Genomic DNA, 24687 nt, shown 5'->3' on the forward strand with positions numbered 1-24687 from the left:
TGACAACATTAATCTAATCCAACTACCAACACAGTAGATTCTGGTAAATGCAACAACTCCCCTGGCTAATGCCAGGCTGGATATTGAATTATATCCAAGCGACACCTCGCAGAGGTCAGTCTCGCATATGTTTCTCGTACATCCAGCAGCAGGACCATGCTGAGATATTTCGAGCAGATTACCTTCAGACCGATTTCGAGGTATTGTCTCTCATCTGTACCGGAAAGAGCCGAACCAGACAGGAAAGTGTGTGGGACTAAATTAATTTCAACGCGGCACCGCTGCATATATGAAACTTTCGTCTAAGAGAAATATTGTTAACTAGTGACAGCTTCATCTCGAAAACAACGCCCAAAGCGGAAAAATGATCGTTGCCACAGTTGTTGCCGCATATAACGGAAGTTATCCTAAGTGACACTTAGTTGAATTCAGTAGAATTCTCTTTGAAGATACATTAGGTACAAAAAAGTATAGTGATAGGTAACATTACCGCACTAACAACATGAGGCAGATTCGGTTTAGGGCACAGTGACAGATTGAACCATTCCATCTGAAACGCACCCGTTTCAACCCTGCCGGATGAACAGCAATGTGTGACACCAGCTTTAGATCTTCGGTTGCTTGCACTGAGATTCCAATTGCAGCTTGTTAGATGTCTGATTTTTCACTCTAAGTTATGAAGACATCCTAAAACCGAATACTATGAACAAATAATTACATTTCTAAACAAATATTAGTAGAAATATATTAAGTACTATTCATTCAATTATTATAGTTCAGAACATTTACATATTCTCCAATATAAAACTGCGAATTATTCAGCAGGTCTAGGAATGAATATGGGTGTCAATTGATTCATTGTTGAATAAAGTTCTATTGTAAGAATTATTTTCAGTCTCATAAATAATTTATTGCCTGATTATCTCCAATTTGAATTGATTACCGTGAGAAATATTCATGAATTACAATAGTGAATTGTCAATAAAATGTAGTTTCACAAAATCTGGCTTTTTTATTCAGTTTACTTTCTCGAGAATTTAATTTATTTCCCTTTGTCTTCAAATCAATATACAGGGTCCTGCAACAGTGGCGCGGTGTTCCATATCTCTATTTAGAAAACAGATAGGAATCTAAATTTCTATAATATTACCTTATTACTCTAGCTCGACAAAATAAAAATATTGGCGGTCACACAGGGTGTTCAAAACCTATATTTTTTATCGTTTTTTTGGTTTCTACATAGAAAATATGCTTATAATTTCAAATATTCCGAGTGACGAATATTGGAAAAAAACCTGTCATGCAAGTATCTCGAAAACCGTCAATATTTTCGAAGTGAAGATATACATAAAGTGTCTTTCATTTTGTATTTAGAAACCGAAAAAGCAATAAAAATATAGGTTGCTATTTAAAAAAACACAGTTGGGATCCGCCCAGAAAAAATTGAACACCCTGTGTGACCGCAAATATTTTTATTTTGTTGAGCTCGTGCAATGAGGTAATATTATAGAAATTCAGATTCCTATTATAGAAATTCAGATTCCTATCTGTTTCCTAAATTGAGATATGGAACACCGCGCCACTGTTGCAGGACCCTGTATAGTTAGAAAGTGGCAGTTTGATGAAAAAGAAATAAATTTACATTTTATTAGAAATCAACAAAACGAATGCCCACCTAGTTTTTTCTCATACTTGATTATAGGGCGCTTATTTTGGTTTGATAATTTTCCCATAACCTAACTAACAGACAAACTTAAATAAAATCTTTCCTTTTTTGAGTCAATTTCTTGTATCTAGTTCTGTTTTTAATGAAAACGAAAATTCCTCAAATTTCTCATTGCATACATTTAATTGTGACAACATACATTGTTAGAGTCATCCTCATAAATTGAGCACATTTTATTTTAATTTCGTTTGTTTATTTTTGGTGAATTTTCTTTGGAATTTTAAAAAATATCGCACATGGAAAATTCTTCGTTCTGCTTATACATTTTTTTTCATTTGTAGATAAAATTAAAAGGGGGTAATTAGAAAGAAAAGTTTTGGATTTCTATATCTCTATATCTTTCAAAGGAAGGAAGATAGCATTAATTTCAAAATTGATGTTGTATAAAAATGTGAAGATCATGCATAGAAGTTATTTTCTGATACAAACTGGAAGAAAAAGCCCTGCCGAAACAACTACTTTCAAATGAAACTTGAATTATATAAAAATCACAAATATTCTCCAAACATTCGTTATAAAATTGAATCAGATATCATTTTCAGGAATGCTACATGATATAGTATATAAAACTATAGATGAGTAATGTTGAATAGATATCCCACATATTACTTTTGTAATATGTGATTTGTATATTCTACATTTTAAAATTTGATACTTATGGAAATAATAAATGGTTCAATTTTATTTGTTGAAGGTGCGATTATTTGAATTTTTTAATCGAACCGAATAATAGTTTGCGAAGGATATTCCGAATGAGAGTGACACCATTAAATTTCATAACCAAAAGCACCGTAAAAAAGCATTCAAAAACTTTTTTTCATTCAATTTCCTATTGTTTGCATATCGAGTGGTTGAAAAATGTGGGCTTGACAGCTAGTATTCCATCGATTACTATACTCAAGCCCAGTATTCAAACAACTGATCCAAGAAGCTGCTTACAAATTAGTGTTTTTGTTAGCAGTTTGAGTTTCAAGTTACTCTAATTTTGTTATTAATCGACAAATTTTGATAAACATCGATTTTATCGCCTTTTTCAAATTTCAAATCATTTTATTCTTGTTTCTCTTTAGAAACTATATATTTTAAAACGATCTGATTAAGTTTGACGTTGGATAACATATTTTGAAGTGAGTAAAATGTCAAGGCTTACTTGTGAATGAAAATACTAATTCACACACAACTGTAAACTAATGAATTTACTATGTGATTGGCCTAGACAGTAGTAAGTTTTGTAACCGGTCAACTATGATTGGTTCGAAGGTGTAAGGTAAGTGTGACTTACAATTAAATGTGACTTACAATAAAAATCGTTATTTGTTTTAAAATAATGAACTACCGGTAAAAGGCATGTGGTTGAAGAACAAAGAGAGAGACAACAAACAATTGACACTTACAGCTGTCATGTGTTTCAGTTTCAAAAAAGTGTGTTTCTTCTTCTTCTTCTTATGGCTCTGCCATTTCGGCAATTTGCCAGTAAAAAAGTCTGTTTGTTTGTCTATGTTAAAACTATGGAACTGTTATAGATGATATATATGACATAAACATTATTGACTGTCATCAATTACGTACAATCATTTTGATCCCAACACGGTTACAATGCAATAGATATGGGTCGTACGAAGGCCGATGTAGTTGTACCTTCCGAATGTTTAGTTCGATTAGACGTTTGTGGACGATTTCTGCCATTTAACAAAAAGGTACCCCCTTACATTGCTACTTGAAGAAACTATTACTGTTGATGGTTGTCTTTGTTAATAGTATGTATTCGGTTACCTTTTAATATTTACCTATAGTTCCGTGCAGGCTCCAATAAAAATAACCCTATTTTCAGTTATTCACACCGTGTGTTACCCCCGACCCTTTACCTAAATTAGTGAAAATATTGAATGGGCGAAATCCTTGACATTGGAATTGAAAAACAACACCCCGTTCTCGCTTTGCCAGGGGAATGACGTCGATGGCTGGCCCGCCAGGCGTCCTTTTATCGATTGGGGCGTCCAAGGCGACATTTTACGAATTCTCTTCGATAAACGATGAAACTGCGTCTGTTACAGCCGGTTCTTTTTATTTTTATGAAGCGATTGCTCATTTTGTCGTGTATGCCGATGGTGTTCGAAAAATGCTGTTACCGGAAAATATTACTTAAATACGGGTGGCTATTTTGGGAAAATAAAATCGTTCGGGGCTTGTCTTTTTGTTGAATGGATCTGATGGATATAACTGAAACAGAACATTTTTCTATCGAAAATCTATCAAACATGATGTTCATTGAAACTGACGCTTTTGATAGATTCGAATTATTTCAACGATTCAACGTCAACATGTCATTAAAAGGTTTTAACAAAGCTAAGCTACGAGCAAAACAGTTTTTTTACTTTCTTCTTGTCAATTATTATTTAAAAAAAAACAGATACCAATGAAGTATTTTGAAAAGTATTTTCCAATTAATTCATATCATTCTGTATTCTTTCTGTTTATCTCTTAGCTGTTCGGTTTCCTTATTTAATTCCTTCAATTCGTGGCCTTGTGCACCTACATTGTTCTGTATATCAGATAATAGAAACCGAAAGAATGAGCCACTACTAGTATTATGATAAAGAAAAGTTTTTGGATCAAAGTTGTAAAGTTTCACGTCCGGTTATAACTGTGTCATAGCTATTTTCAGAGTTTTTTGGCCGTGGTCTGCAAGTTTGCATGCATGACGTTTCGTCTACAACTGCGGCAGATATTATCAAAGACGACGAGGTATCGGTCGAAGTGCTTGAGTAGTTTTCAACGCAGAAACTGCAATGTTGGAATTTGTCTCCAAATGGGAAACAATGCTGGAGACAAATCTCAACGTTCCAACAGAATTTTTCCAGATACATAGAAAAATATTGATGTTTAGAAAAGTTGATACACAATTTTACATTTGTTGCGAAAGTTTTTCATTAAGTGAATTATTAGTATGTGTATTAAAAATGTGAATTGTGAATGAGCAATTAATACCATATTAGAAATGAAATCTAAAATGGAATTTCTGTTATCTTTCTGGTTAAACGTGGCATTTCCAATTAACACACCTGAAAGTGAAGGCCATATTACAGTTAACTATAATCAATTCAAAACATGTAAATCACATTTGTTTAAAGCTGTAGAATGAAGCAGAAACAAGGGAGGGGTGTTACGATTACTCGAATTAGTGAATGAATATGTAATGAGCTACAGCTCAATGAAAACTGAGACAGGTTTAAAAATGGCACCATTATTTTCATTCATATTTTTCTTAATAATCGATTCAATTGTTATGTTACTCTACTGATTTGATTTCAGTTGTTTCTATAGTAACTTAAATCTTCCTACTATAACTTTCTACAAACCTTACCTGTCGAATGTAACGTTCTCAAAAAAAAAATTTACTAACTTCGGATTACTCAAATTTCGTTTAAATATTTCACTCAATCTGAATCATAGTTTTTGTTAAAGAAGGATTTCGAGTTCATTTTCATTATGGTCGACATTTATGATAGGAATTTCTCTCTTCTCTTGAAAAAAGCGACCTCTATTGTCAACAAAAAGAAACACTAAAACTTCAAAACTGACGTTATGTATTTAAAAAGCGGTAAGCGATTGAAGGTAATCGTAAAATATCCATTGTTGTAGTTCATTCATAGACTAGACGCATTTCTAGTGAAATACCTGAGTATTGAAGAAACATCTAGACCACTTACTGAATTTGAAGATCTTCAAGGTCATTTCGACCTTTATCCTCTCTAGGTTTTCCAACGTTCACAAAGACCTTTCCTTACACGTATCCTTTGATGTGTTGAATCTAGGCTGATTTACTATAGATCCTGACCAATCAATAAAAACCTTGTTGCAATTCTGGTCTTAATGATCCTCCCACTCACCAGATCTGTAATGCCAATCTTTACGCGGCTCAGATTGTTCTCAAACATTTATCGATAATTCACTCAACACTGAAATGAGTTTGTGATCAGAATATCCCAATGGAGACCTTACGGTGGCTGTGTAAATTTCTGGATTGGTTGTTAGGTATAAATCCAAGACTAGCATATTCTCCATCACGGTCAGGAATCCTGGTTGGCTCTTTTATAATCTGAGTAAGTCTGCTGCTTTTTGAAAAAGCCTCAGCTTCGCGACTTTGTTCGTCGTTAATATTTGAAATTTGAGCCATTCGATACTGTGGATATTGATTGAAATCACCGAATATGGAAATTTCGGCACTGGAATGATTGATTTGCAGAAAATCAATGGTGTTTGCAAGGGAATAGAATAATGTCCTATATTGTGTTACGCTTGGTGGTCGATAAATGCAGCTTATGAATTTAGTGATCTGTGATATTATTTTAAACCACATAACATCAAAGTTTTGGGGTTCCAGCATTTCCTCTCGTTGACAGGAGAGATCGCTTCTGGTAAAAAGAGATATTTCAAAGTTACGTCTAAATCGGAAGTTTAAATAATAGCCGGGATATAGAAAATTGCCAGGGTTTGTTGAAGCACTAACTTCTGGAGGGCTATTTTACTTCCGAAGTATTTTGACCCTAGAAGCGCCATCATACAATTTTTCCTTGTATTCCCTCCCTTGAAACAGGAAACAGCGGCACAGAAACGAAATGTTAAGGTGGCCCTAAACGATCAATCTGCTTGATCACACTATTGAGTCAATCGATTGACGCGCGCTTCAATCAACTGCAATCAGCCCTTCCATCTTTTGATCAAAACCTCACCAGAAATGGGACCAGTGCACACTCGTTGTTCGTTCGCTGGTGGTTCATTTGGCCTTACTCTCCCCCACATTAGTTACCCTCAAGCGGAAAAAACAACAGAAAAAGAAATGACTGTGGTCGAAGGAGTGGTACATGATAATGTGCAGTTTTCTTGTAATAGTCCTTGCTCTTCACTTTCCATAATTCCGGACAATCGCGATATAATTCAGTCAACAGGTTAATGAATTCCCGCTCAAAGTTTTCGGTAAGCTCACTTTCCGTAGCGGACGCCATGACTTCTACCTAGTGACTGACGCAATGCTTGACGAAAAATGCCTTAGACGGTCAACACCCTCCTTCATCCGCTTGAGCCATTCAAACTTTTTATCAATCACCATCAAGCCACGCTTCAAGCGTCAAACAGATTCCTTCACGATCAATCACGCTTGAGTCAATCGATTGACTCAAGCTTTTAATCATAACTTTCAAAGTATGAGTCCAATTGCATTGATTTTTCAATACTGTCATAGAATAATGTTTTCGGATTAAGACGCGCAATTGTCTCAGAATGTCAGTGGTGTGGTCCTTTTTTCTTAAATAACATGTCCAAGTTGTTTACGCTATTTCAAAAATGCTCTAGATCTTTCCAACATGGAAGAGCTGGTTCGGGGTGACCTTGAAGCACCTTTAATACTGACGATCAATTCATTCGAATGAAAAGTTTAAGCAACCTGCGCTTAAAATATCTATGGAGATATGTAGGTAATAAACTAGTTAGAAGTAGTATGCCAGCAGCAGGTTAGATACTGCCTATCTGTTGGTTATCAAAAATATGGAGAAAAACTAGTGAAAGATATGAACAAAGCATAATAAGAAGGCTGTATAGTTTTGAAGGATGTTCCGCGGTGATTTGAGAAGGGATCATTTTGGAAGCTTTTCATCCTATATTGCAGCCATCAAGTAATATGTGATGCCATACGGAAGTATCATAGTTTGACCTACCAAAAGCCCCGATGTGAACCCAATCGTTTATTTGTGGGAACCAGGGTGCGAATTAATCCTTGTTGAATGATGTTAATTTTGGAGGTTATTTTGTTGTTATGATTTTATTGTGTAGTCGTACTGAAATAAAAATTATTGTTTTTTCTTCAAATTATGGCATAGACGAAGGTGTAATTGAATATAATAATAATAAAGTTTCTGTCTGTTGAACCAATTAAGATGCAGATATGATTTAAAAACTAAACTAAAAAATATTAAATTCACAATGCGCTTTGAAAATATGGTTAAGAATTCAAATCTGCTATTTAAGAAAAAACAACACTTACAAGGTGAACTCAAAGTTACCAAGTCTACCAACTTTATTCGAACAACATTTCAATAACAATAATAGTACACCTTATTTTTTTAATAGAACCCTCACTCACTAAGGCGATTTTTCAATCGCGGCAACTAAAAAGTTACCAATGTGCGGCTAGCTTAAGCAAAATTCAAGTTGTCTTTGTTTATTTCACACTTGGTTCATATATCACATTATGTTTTATATCAGTTTTCAGAATATAATTACATATTTTCTGATAAGTTTCATATTGTTGCTGTTGTGATGGGATAATTAGAAAACAAGACCGGAATGGTGGGTTCCACCAGACATTATTAATATATCTTGTGGATCCCAACTTTTATCATCGTAACATTCTATTTTTAGATATCGGGAAGTGAAGATATTTCTTAATGAAGACAGCTAACGAGGAAAAGTTTACTCATACCTCTCTGATAAACTTGAAAGCACGATTAGTATTCACATAAAGGTAGTGGAATGAAATCATAAAATGTTGTACTTTTACTTCCTTGTGAGATATTCATGAGTATGTGACAAACTTCTCTGTTTACCGTTGATAAATATTGACTCGGCGATATACTGAAGGTATTATACCGATCTTGGCTTCTCTTATTCGGATTTCAAGTACACAGCCAATTTCAAGTGCCATCGCTCTCTTGAGAATTTGAATTCTATATATTCTTCATAACAGAGGATAGATATGAGATGTAATATTAACGACTAAGTATAGTTATTAGATTTTTTAGGTATGTGGTCACTTTTATATGTCCGTTTCATTTGAGTTTTCATATTTTTTTTCTGGGTACTTTTATTTTCCACAGACTGAAAAAAATAACTCCGTTAACTAGCATTGAATGTTGTGTAAATTGTGTAAGTACTATTTTCATCCAACCCATTCAAGTAATATGCACTTACACATATTAGAGGTCGAAACTGTAGAACATAAAACTCCGTTTTTCGTTTCGACGGCCTTGTGTTCTGGGTAGGTTGTATTATTAACTTTCCGAGTCATTCAACGTAGTCATTCATTTAACGTAGCATTCAACCCGTCTTTAACTAGATTCAATCCTCGCGAGAAAAATATCTAGTTGAATATTTCTCTTTACTTGTTTCGGAAACTAACATTCGCCTCTTTCAAAACATAAAAAAATGTAAAGTGGACATCAATTTTGTCTGAGTATTTACCATTTCGTTTGACTGATACAGAATGTTGGTTGTCTTGATTCGCTACATCTTCTCAGGGAACAAGATTCTTGGACCCAACGATCACTATTCCTACGGTATACGGAGTGGAACTGGAATACCCTGTGAATGGATCGGAGTTTCATGTTTAGAGTCTGGCCAGCAACCCCTGTCTAGTTTTTGACACTGGCCAAGTTGGAACCCGTTCAGCTAAAGTTCCATCTTGAAATCGCATAAATCACTCCTCTTGCATTGAGTCTTCTTCAACAACATGGAAAACCTTGGCTGAATTTTGAAATTGTGAGTTCATTATGGTCTTCCAGATTGGTCTTCTATACCTTAGTCTACCGTAATCGCGTACATATAAACATTACATTTGCTGTAGGTATGTCCAACATATGTTCAACTTTGATCGACTGACATATCACGACCCTATTATCGTTGTCACTCCTACGGAATTGAAGAAACACCTGTGTTGCGTTATGCTACATGGTGTATTAAATTCGTTGTCAAGAGAAGAAGTGACGAACTATTCATTTCCCAATGTCGGTCTAATGTAGTCGGATGTAAACGAATGAAATATCTAGATTTTCTCTTCGAACTCTGCAGACTCTTACCAAAACAGTCTGTTAAAATGGTAGCCGGTTCGTTTCGTGAGTGGTTTGTTCTAATCAGTCGATTGACTGCTATGTAGAATGGTAGTTCTTGCCCGATGACCGGATGATCGACTTTTACTGCGTATGATCCAATCTGGACGATAAAGTGAAAGGTAATAATAATAATAATAATAATAATATTTATTTTCCATAAGACATGAACATGTATTGGAATAGTCAGTTATATGAATGAATACAATCAAGAAGATCATACAGTCACATTAAAAAATTCTTGCACGGTATAAAAACTATAATTCAATAAAAACATTTTCAAATTGAATTTAAAAACATGGATTCTTTCAATTTCTCTGAGGAAAGAAGGTAACTTGTTGAACATTTTCAATCCCAAGTAAAAAGGGGACCGGCCAGTTAGGTTGTATTTATAGGGTTTCACATAGAAATTATTACGATTTCTTGTGTCGATACTATGATAGGAGCTATGTCGTTCGAACTTTAATTGATTTATATAAATATAAACACACATTTCAAATATAAATATATCCGCAAGAGTTAATATTTTGTATTGCTTGAAAAGGTCTCTACATGATGTTTGAGGTTCAACTCCTGCCAAGATTCGGAGAATTTTTTTTTTGTGCGACAAAAACACTTTGCGCTGATGAAGAACCACCCCAGAGACAAATGCCATAATGCGATTCTACATGAGCATGGTAATAATTCAGTATTTGATCACTGGTTAAAATCATTTTGAGGTTTCTCATTAAATATGTGGTAGATGATAATTTGGAGGTAAGTTGGCTACAATGTCCTTTCCGGTTCAGACAGTGGTCTAATGTAAGCCCTAGAAATTTACATTCAGTGACATTAGAAAGTATCCTGTTGTTGGCATTTATTTTGATGTCAGAACAAGTTTTTTGTCGATGGTGAAATTGAATAGAAAAGGTTTTCTCAGAGTTAAAAAACAGAGAATTGGAATTGCACCATAAAACTAAATTATTTAGTGTAGCTAAATGTAGTTCTTTTGATTTTTTATAAGTTGCTGCCAACTCTGGATAAAAGTTTTTGAGGATGTTTAGATCTTTTTACGTTCTACTTGATGTTTTTACTTCATCTGTGACCTCATTCGTAAGGGGAGACAGCTATTTAACGGAGAAACATCGGAAATGGGTTGTTGATCAGATCCATTGGGATCCGCGGTGCCTATTTGAACCTCAAAGCTGAATGCAAAAGGCTAACATTCTTGACCCAACGATCACTTGACCTCACCGTTTGGGGATTGGTCATTGGTTATTGATGCCGATCCGCCTTCCGTTTCTGAACCTGATGTAATCCTCCTCGATCATCGGAGTGAACTGTTCGGCTTCGGGTGACGAGTGTATCGTACAAAGCAAAAAGGGAAAACGGATATGTCCGTTCTCTGAACTACGCAGGTCACTCGGTTGAAATGGTTGCTGATTATTGAAGTGCTCAGTGGAATAATGCCTACCTTATTATAGACCGAGGATCACACCGGTTTACCTAAAAATGTTAGAAATCTTGGCGGAACAAGTGGAGAAAGCTGTCATTCTTAGCTTAATAAGAGTAAATTAATCTTGGATCCAATGCCCACTAAGCCTACGTTGTGAGAAGTGCTCATTCTATCGGAGCTTTGGGTAAAGAGCCTGATCGGTAAAGCCGTTAAAAATATTGTCTTTGTTTCCAAAGTTACGATAAGGGAGAGAAATACCTACATGATTCTTGGAAGGTATGAAAATGTTTGGGTGCCTGTATCTGTAGAGTAATGAGGGTGAGTGTACACCCACAGCACTTAGGCCACATGTGACCCATTGTACATTCCCTCGAGGAGTTGTCCACTTAGGTCATCGTCCATTCTGTCCTTTTCAGGAAGGTGGACAGGTCACTAGGAGACATCTCCTAGTGACTCGCCGAACACACACTCTCTTTGGCAACTTTGAGGTGTCTCACGGCGGGCTTCGTGAAGGTTTTGGAAGGTGCAGCGTTATTACTGTCATTGCGCGGCTTCTTCAGCCTTCTTGGGGTTCCCTCCGCGGAGGTGCTTAAGTAAGGGCGCTTTCCTGCAGGAGCATCCGGTTCCTTGTCTTTATTCAAGGCGGAGCTCTTGGCGCCCGCCGCAGGTGCCCTTGTTGGTGGAGGTGGAGTCGGGGAGGAGGAAGGTGCACTTATAGTTGCTGCCACTCCTGCCTTGGCCTTTGTATTATATCACGAGGTGATAGGTAGATTGAGGTGGACATTTCTGTTCATCTCAGCCACCGCCATAGATTGAGGTGAGCATTTCTGTCTAGCCTCGGGATTGGTTTTTGTTTTTTCTATATCTGTTTTTGTGTTTGTTTTATTCATGTGTGTTCCCACGAGTAGCAGGGAAAGAGTTGGTCTTTCTGGCAGAGCCCCGCATTTCCAGAGGAAGGCTGATTACAATGAGGTTTCTCCCGGTTCCTTAAGGGGATCGTTCGTAACCGCATATCACCCTGCGGCCATTCAGCTCTCGGCACGATTCCTTACACCTTAGCTTGGGTAGGTTGGTCCACAGTGGCATGTTTCGCAACGGCTTTTGGGGAGCTACCTGGGGACGCGCCCGATAGTTAGCCCAACCCACGGGATGTTTAGCTGTTAGGGGGGTAATTCTCATAAATATACACCTCATTCCACTTGTTTTCCACCTACCTCACTGGAAAAACATGTTATGTTTCAAACTCAGCATCTTTCATGTTTCACTCAAGTTTAATCCATTTATATTGATAATGTTCCAGTTTCAGTTAGTAGACTGGAGTATAGAACGAACACCCTATGATAAATCAATTTACCAAAAAACCATTTCTGTACTTATTTCTTGAACGGATACTAGATACACTCTTACTTGTTCCAATATTTTCATTTCCTCCAATCGTATTTTTAAGGATCAAGTCTAGTAAAGCAAAAAAATTGCTAATGGAAACAACTTTCTTTTTGGTGCAACGAACTCAAGTTGTCTCATACATTCATTAGTAAATTCATTAAGATACACACCCAATACAACGCTATCAATTTATTCATGAAATCTAAGATACTTTCTACAAATCACATATAATGCTTGAAATGATGCTAGTGAAAGTTGTATAAAAAAGATTATTATTATTTCATTCAACTACGTGCGAGGAACTGACGTAACGAAGATGCGCGGGTAATTATGTCTCGTTTATTTTCAGACAAGAAGAGCCTTCTTGGTCCATCACGTCAGACGAGATCGCGTATATTGAAGTATTTTTAGAGATCCGTTTCAGAGATGAAAGAACTTCTTTTTTTGAGAGGTATTCATTACTTTATCAAAAAGTATTTGCTGCTAAAGATAGGCCATCTGCCACTTCAAATAATTCCTAATTTCCTTTACATCCCTTGCACAGTGGCGGAGAAGATGATACATTTCTCGCCTTCTTGAATTTTGATTTTCAGTTTGCATTTCTTGATTCAGTTAATTTATTTTTTCGATTGATAAGAGGCGAAAGTGCTACTTAGATATCATACACACTGTACTTCCTACTGTTAGAAGATATGAGGGCTTTTCAACCGATCAAGCTACTCAAGCTCTATTCAATAACTCCTGCCCATGTTGCTAGTATTGCTGTTCTTTTCCTCTTTGCTTTGCTATGCAGATATCTTAATCATCTTTTTCTTCTAGTTTTTTTTTGCTCATTCCAATAACTTTTCCATGTCCTCGCGATTTAGTTTTTCGAGGAATTATTCTGAATTCATCATTGTTTCCAGAATTATCAGGCCTCTCACCCCTTCACTCATTCCTTGCACTCCTGTACTCATTCCTTGCTCTATTTACTTCCATCGTTTGCAGATCGTAATGGGTCATAAGTTTCATTTTCTGAATCCTGTCAAAGTAGAATATTTTCTTGGGATGCAGTTGAATGATGTAAGAGGGCATTAGGGTTGTTATCTTAGCATTAGCAACGCAGTTATGTTTTGGTTGCAGCTCAGGTAACAGTCACCTTAGCGACAGTTTCAATCTCTGAGTTGCAGTTTTACTAAGGATGTACCTGTGAGCCCTTCAAGAAATAATACTACCAATATCAGTTTTTGCTTTTCTTTATCCTGGTATTCCATTTCAATGACCAGTGAACTTATTTAATAAAGGTGTCATCGATTGACTCACTAGTTTTCTCATTACCTTGTAACAACACTATTGCCCTTTGACCTGATTGCTATGTCACTTCATTGTAATTCCTTTGTGACCTGGAATTCCTCCTTCTGTCTTTTGGAAACTCGCCATAGAAGTTTAAGGAAAAAGGAAAAGCTTTTTCATGTTCTATGTAACAGGATTTCTTTGTGTGACTTTTCAGTCTATACTTGAGTTTATATAATCCTTACGGCTTTGTCTGTTGTTTTTATTATGCTTGTTTTTGAGTGCACTTCACTTATTAATAGAATTGTCAATAGTTACCCATTTGCAGTTCAATTTGAGTTTCAATCAAACCATTGTTTTAGCACATCTCTTCTGATTTTATTCTTTCCAGTATCACCTAGAAGCGACCTATTTTTATTATGGAGGTTGTTCATTGAAATTAAACCAAATACGACTTCATTGTTTCATAAATTGAAACTCGAAATGCATTCTTAACATATATGTAATCCAGTCATCCTCCTAAAGATCTGTTTCGTAAAATTAAAAGCATTTGTTCACTCGTCGTGATAAAATAAAGTATCGCGTTTCATAAGAGTTTTGAACTTTTTATATAATACTTAACTAGTACAGCTTGTACAAATGACTGCGTCACTTGAAATATTATCGCAAATGTGACTATCGAGTGAAGTAGAAAAACAACGGATAATAATCTCGCCAATTTGTAACATTTCAATTGAAAACAAAAGTAATACGTAGACTTATTACCTTGCAAGTATTGTTCGCTGGAATACCTGATATTCTAGAAGCTAGTGTTAATTACTAATGTCACTAGTAACGGCCGATTCTGTAAGTGTGAAGTGGGGGTGAGATTTTTTTACCAAAAGGCACATTTTTACAGAACTTATCTGAACGATAATCAGGCTGTAATTATTTTTGGGAATAAAGGGAAATTCTGCCGACTTGATGTTTATTATTTGACTGTAGCTGCTTTAATTTTTCGAAAAAAATAATGTGGTTTAATTATCAGTATTATTATGACTCAGCCTGCAACTCTAGTTCGTCATTTTTTGTATCTCTTGTGCCGTTTGTTCTTATCGTCATGCCAATAAAAGAATTGGGCTAAGCGAGTAAAACTTTGTACTTTGAATGTTACCATGAAATGTCTAATGATATAAATCAGGAGATGTATTATTCCTTTTTATAGGGGGTCTACTCCTTTAAACCATCATCCATAGGACAATTGAGGACATCCTACAATTGAGTACCGAACCAACAAAGTACGGTGTAAATTAGGAATTTTATCAAAATAACTGTAGTGTCTGTCATCAGCGGATAATTTACTAGATTAGAAAATGAAGTTTATACAAATTTGGAATAAAGCAAGTCCTTCAATAGATCCCTGAGGCACCCCGCCGGTTATGTTCTATAAGACCATATGTGTCGAACTAATGAGGAAAAATATTTGCATGTTATAAAGAAAAATTAATATTTCATTTCGTAAGCACTCTCTTTTGTTGTTTATGAGAATTCTCCTGCAATATTAGTAATTAGTCATAAAATAATCACTACAACATTAGTAATCGGTAATGCATGATGTCTTCCAACTAGACGTTTTTTATTAATTATGTATGTAACGGTTTCATGGAAACGTTTCATCCTTTTAACTCGGCCACGGTCAAGATTTTGTGTGGGTTCCGTAAGTGGACGGAGAGGAGACTCCTTCAAGAGTGTCAACGAAAAGAAAATTGATGATTAATCAGGGCAGTTATGGCATGTTTGCTAGCGAGAGTTTTTCCGAAGGTTGGTGTCGATAATTTTAGGAACATTAGGTGCTAGCAGTGAGGTATTCGTATCTCCACGAAGCAGCTTCTTGAAAAGTTGGATTATTTTTCTTAAAAATGTAAAGACCTGGCAGAAGAAAGTATCGAATGAGTGTTTTTTTGAATACATTTGTGTTTTAGTTTCGAGTTTCTTGAATCGAATATAGGTTTTTACGAGGTCCGACTATTAAATAACGAGACTGGTTACAAACAAGGGTTTTATTATAAAAATAATTCTAGATTCGAATGCTCCCCTTCAATATACTCCCCTCCCCTCACCACACACCTTTTAATACATTTTTTTCATTGATCGAAGCAGTGCTGGAAGTCTTCTTTGGAAGTCCTTTAGGAGCTCTACCGTTTTTTGTTTTACCGCTTCCATCGACTCAAATCGGGTCCCTTTCAAGGCAGATTTTATTTTCGAAAACAAAACAAGTCGCACGGTGTCGGTGTCGTTCTTGCCGTGCTGGCAAAACTGAGAAATATTAAGTCTGGTTGACAGTCTGACCCTCTGAACCCTTTCAGTCATCACGATACCGTTAATGTCGATTGGGCGATTCACGCGTCTTCCAATGCATCAATTGCCGCTTTGTTTCAACGTCGTATTGAAAAATCCACGTTTCGTCGCAAGTAATAATGTTTTTCATCAGTCCGGGATCTTCTTCTAACTTTTCAAGGAAATCTGAGCAGACCTGTTGACGCAAGAGCTTTTGGTCAGGAGTCAGGTTTTTTGGCACCAACCTCGAACAGACTTTTGTCATGTGTAATTCCTCGTGTAAAATTTTTCTAATCGTTTTTTTATCGGCGTTTACAGCCTCGGCAATCATTCGGATGCTTATTCGACGATCAGCACGTACAATTTGGTTGATTTTGGTCACTGTTTCTGTAGTTGAAACAGTGACAGGGCGACCTAGGCGCTGGTCATCTTCAGTGCTCTCTCGGCCATCACTGAAGCGCTTACACCACTCAAAAACACGCGCACGAGATAGAAAATTGTCCTCATAAACTTCTTGCAACAATTTATAGCACTCACTCGGAGTTATTTTCAGTTTAACGAGAAATTTGAGATTGATACGTTGCTCCTGTTTTTCGTCACACATGGATTTCGGCACGAGAAAAAAACACGTTCGTTTCAAACTGCTACTGCACAAATACTATAATAGTGACGAAAACGTGTTTTGGTTGTTTTGGTACGTGAATAGAGAAGATTCCAGATCCCCAACGCCCTCTAGGGCGCCATCTAGGCGCGCAGTCTAGTTATTTGATAGCCAGACCTCGTAAATGGATTGAAATTGTTTTTTCATTAACCAGATGCCGCTTAGTAGCAAACGAAAACTCTACGAAGCCAAAACTTGTGCGAACTAAGGAATAACAAGGTCTTACCTTTCAACGTGCACTTCCTAGCATGGGCAAAAATGAAACAATGATGAAGGGTATATGTATTACTAATTTTTTCCAAGTCTAGTTCTGTGTTTAAAGAGAATTCAAAAAGTAGACGTTTAGAATTTTCCGAAATTCTGTTTTATTCTATTAATCAACTAATTTATTTGGTAATTGCATCTGTTTCGGGTTACTTTTTTTCATTTATGTCTGCATATCGGAAATCAAGTAGGACAGTTTGTGTGTTATGCATGAAAATGAAGGCAAAACTGTACACATCTTCTACTTCTCTATCATTGCATACAAAATGTGGTGAACTTAAAAATACAAGAAATACTATAAAGATTTGTAGATCATACACAAAGGTTCTTCCAGAAAAACTAAAAGAATTTTTGGAAACAACTACTTTCATATGAACATTAAATCAAACGGAAATAATTTTTACAATTCAGTTTATATTATGAACAATTATACTGGTATTGAAAGAGGTACAATGTATAGGAACGCTTCGCAACACAATATATAAAGAGTGTCGATATAAAATGTCACTTACATTGAACACTATCATGCTAGGTGGTTTACTTTGAAGTTTCGGGATAAGACACTTGTCTCATCATCCCGTCAGCACCGTTATGAATAACAGTACACTCGTTTCTTTCAAACATTACAACTCTTTGTTACTACTGTTTACAAAGAAGTTCGAAACTACTTTTATATGAATATTGAATTAATTATTCAAAAAATATTTTTTTCTATTCAGTTTATGATAAAATGTTTCTATGGTAGCTGTGTTGAACATTTTCACAATTGCCATACCTACGTAATTTAAAATGAAAAATGACACTGAAAAATTGAAATTTCATACACTGTCATTTTTTAACTTTTATTGGTTGTGGAAAAACATTTATTTATATTAATTCATTTTCTTAGAAACACAAGATGTCATTTACAAAATCCAACTACGTAATTTGAAATGTGAATTGACATTGAGTTAGTAAAATTTCGTACACTGTCATTTTGCTCATTTTTGACGTTGTAGAAAAACAGATATTCGGTTTAATTTGGTTTCTTATAAACACCAGATGTCAGTCACAATTTTCAACGAAAATGTTGACACTGTTTCAGTTTGTCATAGATCAAATATTTGTTTACTCAATAGGATCTCGTTTATAACTTTTTTGTAATGTATGTTATGAATAATTTTCCTTCCGTACTCTTGAATTGAATAACGTCAATGCGACATTACATAACTTCTATTTTTAAATTATTTACTGACACCCACTTATTCATTTTCTGAAACCAATCAATTTTTTACCTGTGAGTGAAAAGGTCTCTGGAACAGAATATTAATGACTGTTCATTTTGTTTGAATCGGCTAATATGGAAATGAAGTACCATTTCTTGTTTTAATTTGCCTAACAAACAGCAAAAGATAAGCATAATTTTTATTTGTTAACATAAAGAAAATATACTACTCAACAAAATTTGAAATTTTTTCAATGAATAGTGAATTTTAATGTATTTTTGTTTTTTGGCATATAAAGTATAAGCAAAATAATAAATCTGTAACGTCGTAATATCGAAATATATTTTGATTAATTATTTACAGAAACTTTGTTTATGATTGATATTTCTTAGTACGATATATATAACCTCACATGTGTACAATTCTTTTGGAGAAATTAACGTTTAGCGATGAACACGGGAGAAATTCCATCAAGACTTCATGATGATAAAAAAAAATACCACTAACAATGATGGCAGATTTGTTCAGTTATTGAAACGAGATTATTCATCATACAACTCTCTCAGCGATTCAGTTCTTATCTTCTTAATCGTCGCAAAACGCCCTCCTTTTATGGGTCTATTTCCACCATTAATATGGAAAATAATTTTTACGCCTGATGATTTCCCCAAATCAACTCGATGGGATTGAAAATATAAAAATAGGGTGGAAATCTCAGTATGGTGTGTCCATACCTTTCAGCAATACTCTCAAGGACATACACTTTTTCAAATGTTTTTGTCTGTAAAACTTCAAGTAGTTGGTTTTTGGTATAGTAGTAATCTTCAAAATACAAATTGATATCCATTGAAAAACTTTGTATTTCATCTTTCGTCTAATTTTTATTCGGTACTTTGATGAGCTGTCACAAATGATAGGAAGCGTTGTCAAGATCTATTACACTATTCGCATCCAAATTTGGGATCAATGTGTTTTCAAACCATTCCTCAAAAACATTAGCTTCCATGTTGTTATGATAGTTATTATTGCAGTCCTAAAGTTTTTTTCCACATAATTTCAAAGAATTCAGAAACCATCCTTTACTTCCTCCGCAATGCACAATGATTTGTCGCGATCCTTTGTTTGCAGGCATGTTAGGCGTACACATTCTCGAACCATTAGTCCACCCTTTCGTGAGTGTCATACCAAGTTTCGTCCAAATAGAAAATTTGCCGTTGTTCTTGCTATATTTAGTTATTTATTCTGAGTATTTGTTATGTAATTCCACTATCTTTCTGCTTTCCATAACTGCTTGACGTTTGTTTATTATTTCAAATCTAAATCCTAGTTTCTTTATCCAATTCTGAAGAGTTTTGTCACAGCAGCTCACGTTATGTCCGGAAGTATTCAATTTCTTTCTTATGATTTCAGTTGTAGGAATATCATTGCTTTTGTGACAGTCGAATATTGTTTTTTTTTTCAATGATTTTATTAGATGTACATCTGAAGGTTTTGGTCATCCCGTATCACATCGCGTCTTGCGTTCATATGGTTTGTTTTTGACTATTTTACGTACAGTTGAGAAAGGAATTTCGATCAAATCTGTTTTTTTTCCCTCGAAACCAAACTTGATATGTAGATTCTTGTATACATTGAAACATACTCTCTGTGTTTCAATATTCAAATGCATCCGAATCTAATTCACTGGTATCTCTTTTGCGCATTGTTCACCATTGCCATTGGAATTACTACACTGGAAAAATTCTGCGTTGTTATCACACCCGTTATTACTAGTACTTGTCCAAGGACGCCACATTTTAAACAGATAACAAAAATTTTTAATAATTATAACGGCACCAATATCGAATTCCAACACTCAAATCGCGATCAGTTCCTGAACTGAACATTCACAACACGACGGCTCGCATTCTATTCGTCACCGTAACATGACTTCGAATTTAATTTTATGACTCTTCAGCCAATCATAAAACTCGGTTAGTAAAACTCATCCAATACGAGCCGCCAATTCTTCAGTCCATGTGGACTAGTTGACAGCGGCTTTACTTCTCTGTATTAGTTTTTTTGGCCTTTGAGAACGCCGACACTTTAAGTATGCGCAATACCAGTTACTTCGACTATACCACTTTTTTTCTGATTCAGAGTACAATCACCATATGCCACAGTCATCGTTTCAAGTGTTTTTTAGCACTCAATTCAATTTTTTACACAAAATTTGATGAAAATTCTTTTATCCATTTTTTCGATAGCAGAAAATCGCCAAACACGCAAAACACTCCTAACTTTCATGCCTCTCACCAACAAACTGATAGCTTAACAGCTGGAACTGAAAATATGTGCTGAAACTGTGGACTAATGTTCGAGACGACTGTAACAACATAAAAACTAAAAAAATATCTCTATTCGAATGAACGTAGCCCACGAAACGTGAACATTCATCTTATTTTTATAACAGCCCTCGTATTTTTAGGTTTTTATTTATTAAATATGCTCCATTCTGAATTTATGTATACACAAATATAGTACTTCCATGTAATTGTTGGCAATGTAATATCTAGGATCGTCGTAAGTGTTTTGTTCACAAAAACCTCTGCTTCATAAGTATATAATAACTTTTTTTTTCAGTAATAAAGCCATCGCTGATTACCTCAGCAGTAATGGATACAGGGACGCGCTCGAGGCTTTCAAGAAGGAGGCCGACATGCCGGGAGAGGTGGAGAGAAAATTCGGAGGTCTTTTGGAAAAAAAGTGGACATCCGTCATCAGGCTACAGAAAAAAGTGATGGAACTCGAGTCGAAATTAAACGAAGCCGAAAAAGAATACATCGAAGGAGCACCGACGAGGGGAAAACGTTGCCCTTCGGAATGGATACCGAGACCGCCGGAAAAGTTCTCTTTGACTGGTATGTTTTTCAATTATCATCTTGAAATGAAAGGAAATGATTAATTATAGTATATGTCATCATATTTTTTATATTGTATGCCTTTCTGAAAAATTATAATTCATGCAATTGTGACAGCCCTATCAGGCTAGCAAGGCGAATCCAGCAAAATTTCAAAAAAAAAGATACATTAATTTGTAGCTAATTAGTTGCCAAAACAACGATTTTGTTGCTCGTGCCGATCCCTAGAAATCGCAAATAATGCTATCGTGATATCAAGGTAGCAAGGTAACTCAATAAATTATATAATTTCCCTATGATCTTTACGGAATATTTAGTGGCTAAACCTTGAATATAGCGAAACATTTTTAAATATAATATTTTTTAAATTTTTTATGATCTTGCTATCTTGATACTGTTTTTCCTGGAATTGAAGATGTTCTAAATTTGTTGCTCACCAAGAGTAAATTTAAATAAACCTTGAGTAACAGCCACAAAATAGTTGAAACCGATCGGCCGATTTTCAATTTTTTTTTTATTTTCCACGTTCTTGCTATCTTGAAACTGGTTTTCCTTAGAATAAAAAGCGTTTCAAATTTGTTGCTCACCAGGAGTATACTCAAATACACCTTGAGTATCAGCAATAAATATTTGAAACCGATCGGCCGATTTCAATTCTTTTTTTATTTCCTCATTTTTGCTACCTTGAAACTACTTTTTTGCAATCAAAAGTATTTTAAATGTTTTGCTCATCAGGAGAATACTCAAATACACCTTGAGTATCAGCAACAAAATAGGTGAAACCGATCGGCCGATTTAAATTTTTTTTTCCTCTTTTCTCGATCTTACTATCTTGATACTGGTTTTCCTGAGAATAATAAGCGTTTCAAATTTGTTGCTCATCAGGAGGGTACTCAAATACACTTCGAGAATCAGCAACAAAATAGTTGGCCTTGATCGGCCGATTTTTAATATTTTTTTAAATTCTCCCTGTTCTTGCTATCTTGAAACCGGTATTTTCTGGAATACGGAGTATAATGAATTTGTTGCTCACCAGAAGGGGACTCAAATACACCTTGAGCATCAGCAACAAAATAGTTTAAACCGATCGGCCGATTTTTATTTATTTTTTTTCATTTTCCTCATTCTTGCTACCTTGAAACTGCTTTTCTTTGGAAAGAAAAGTGAAGGCCGATTTTTGAAATTTTTTTCTCTTTCCTCGTTCTTGCTATCTTGAAACTGGTTTTCCTAAGGATAAAAAGTGTTTCAAATTTGTTGCTCACCAGGAGTATACTCAAATACACCTTGAGTATCAGCAACAACAGAGTTGAAACCGATCGGCCGATTTTTTATTTTATTTTTTTTATTTTCCTCGTTCTTAGTATCCAGTTTCACCAGTTTCAAGATAGCAAGAACGAGGAAAATGAAAAAAAAATTAAAATCGGCCGATCAAGGCCAACTATTTTGTTGCTGATTCTCGGAGTGTATTTGAGTACCCTTCTGATGAGCAACAAATTTGAAACGCTTTTTATTCTCAGGAAAACCAGTATCAAGATAGCAAGATCGAGAAAAGAGAAGAAAAAAAAATTAAAAATCGGCCGATAGGTTTTCACCTATTTTGTTGCTGATACTCAAGGTGTATTTGAGTACTTTCCTGATGAGCAGTAAATTTAAAATACTTTTAATTCCAAAGAAAAGCAGTTTCAAGGTAGCAAGAATGAGGAAACTAAAAAAAAAAAAATTGAAATCGGCCGATCGATTTCAAATATTTGTTGCTGATACTCAAGATGTAGTTGAGTATACTCCTGGTGAGCAACAAATTTGAAACACTTTTTATTTTGAGGAAAACCAGTTTCAAGATAGGAAAATAAAAAAAAATTAAAATCGGCCGATAGGTTTCAACTATTTTGTTGCTGTTACTCAAGATGTATTTAAGTTTACTCTTGGTGAGCAACAAATTTAGAACATCTTTAATTCCAGGAAAAAAACAGTTTCAAGATGCAAGATCATAAAAAATAAAAAAAAAAATTAAAAATGTTTTGCTATATCCAAGGTTCAGCAACTAAATAGCAACTAAATATTCTGTAAAGATCAAAGGGAAAGTATATAATTTATTGAGTTACCTTGCTACCTTGATATCACGATAGCATTATTTGCGATTTCTAGCGATCGGCACGAGCAACATAATCGTTGTTTTGGCAACTAATTAGCAACTAATTAGCTACAAATTGATGTATCTTTTTTTTGCAATTTTGCTGGATTCGCCTTGCTAGCCTGATAGGGCTAATTGTGACAGCATATGTGCATTATTCAAGAATTCAAAGAATAATACGAGTTAAGTTCAGAAAATAACGGGAATATTTTTGGGCAAAAATATTCATTCGTCTACATTAATATTGCCTCTCTTGATGTTTTCGTGCACTTACTGGTGGAGAGAGGGTCAACACTAAGTCAAAAGTATTTCAATTTAACCCGACGTTTCGGTGTGCTGAAAGTTTAATTAAAATGGTGTAAATATAAAATGATTACATAAAAAACTCGGTAGTTTTTTTCCTCAAAATTGTATGAAGAATCTTATTAAACATTCTTTGGCAATACCAAAACTTGGTTAAGTTTATTTAATTATAGTTACTTTAGGCACAGATCAAGTACCAGATGCGAAAGCTTTGATGTTCGATGGCTCAAAATTCGTAACCTTGAGTATACACCTTCATATACACGAAGAAAAAAAAGTTTGGTTGATTTCAACGATTTCCTGTTAAAGTACACTGAAAAAACATGCTTTCGCCATTCACAGAAAAAGTGATGGTATTTTTGTGGTACATTATAATGAAATAAACTCGCATATTGACAAATTTGATTATAGAGATAAGTAGATATTATCAATTAAGTTCAATAGTGAACTTTGATAAAAATTAGGAATATTTCTAATATGTTTAAAATGTTTTTTTCCATTAACCAACTATCGCACCCCTACGAACGATTACCCTCAGAAGTAGAAACTTGTGCGAGCTAAGGACTAACGAGGTCTTACCTTTTAACGTGTGATTCCTAACATTTTGTATATTACAAAAATTACACTTCTTATTGGTTGAGATAAATTTCGTAGATAAACGAACGATACAAACAGCAAACAGACTACCTTGTCACCTAATAACTGGCAAACATAAACATATTCCAATAGCATAGCCAATAGTTATTGAAATAAAATTTGTAAACAATAACAAAGGAACGACAAACCTCAGAAGTCGAAACTTGTGTGAGCTAAGGATTAACGAGGTCTTACCTTTTAACGTGTGATTCCTAACACGGGTGCTTTAGGTCCTATGGATTTTAGTTAGAAATAAATATACATTACACATTTGATAACTTTTACAAACATGTGTTTCAGTCATCAAGTGTCCTGCTGTTCTGATTGGTTAATAATGGACTGGTGAATTTTGTTTCTGCGATCTGTATCATGAAATGTAAGAACATCATTGGTTTTAATGTTTATAAATTTCAAAACTGGAATGATAATGGATGGATCCATAATGATTATTTTATTTCCGAGAAATGTTGGGATATCAAGCCCCAGAAACAGGAATTCAGATTTTCTATCTGTCTTTTATTTATACTATAATTGTTTTTTTATTTATAGCATTTCCCAATGAGAGTTTTTTT

The 24687-nt window shown here is 35.0% G+C and overlaps 1 protein-coding gene across 1 annotated transcript in view; it reads left to right on the forward strand.

Moving 5' to 3' along the window:
• Positions 1-24687, forward strand: part of Lis-1 (LisH and WD40 domain-containing Lis-1) — an 86922-nt gene that overhangs the window by 43995 nt on the left and 18240 nt on the right. The window contains exon 3 of the mRNA XM_023162763.2: positions 20768-21045. Within this exon, the coding sequence (XP_023018531.1) occupies positions 20768-21045 (278 nt within the window). The remainder of the gene's footprint in view (positions 1-20767; positions 21046-24687) is intronic.

Source organism: Leptinotarsa decemlineata, unplaced genomic scaffold (genome assembly GCF_025532065.1).
Source record: "Leptinotarsa decemlineata unplaced genomic scaffold, Ldec_3_MD MMD2_P_RNA_scaffold_2, whole genome shotgun sequence".
Lineage (NCBI taxonomy): Eukaryota > Metazoa > Arthropoda > Insecta > Coleoptera > Chrysomelidae > Leptinotarsa > Leptinotarsa decemlineata.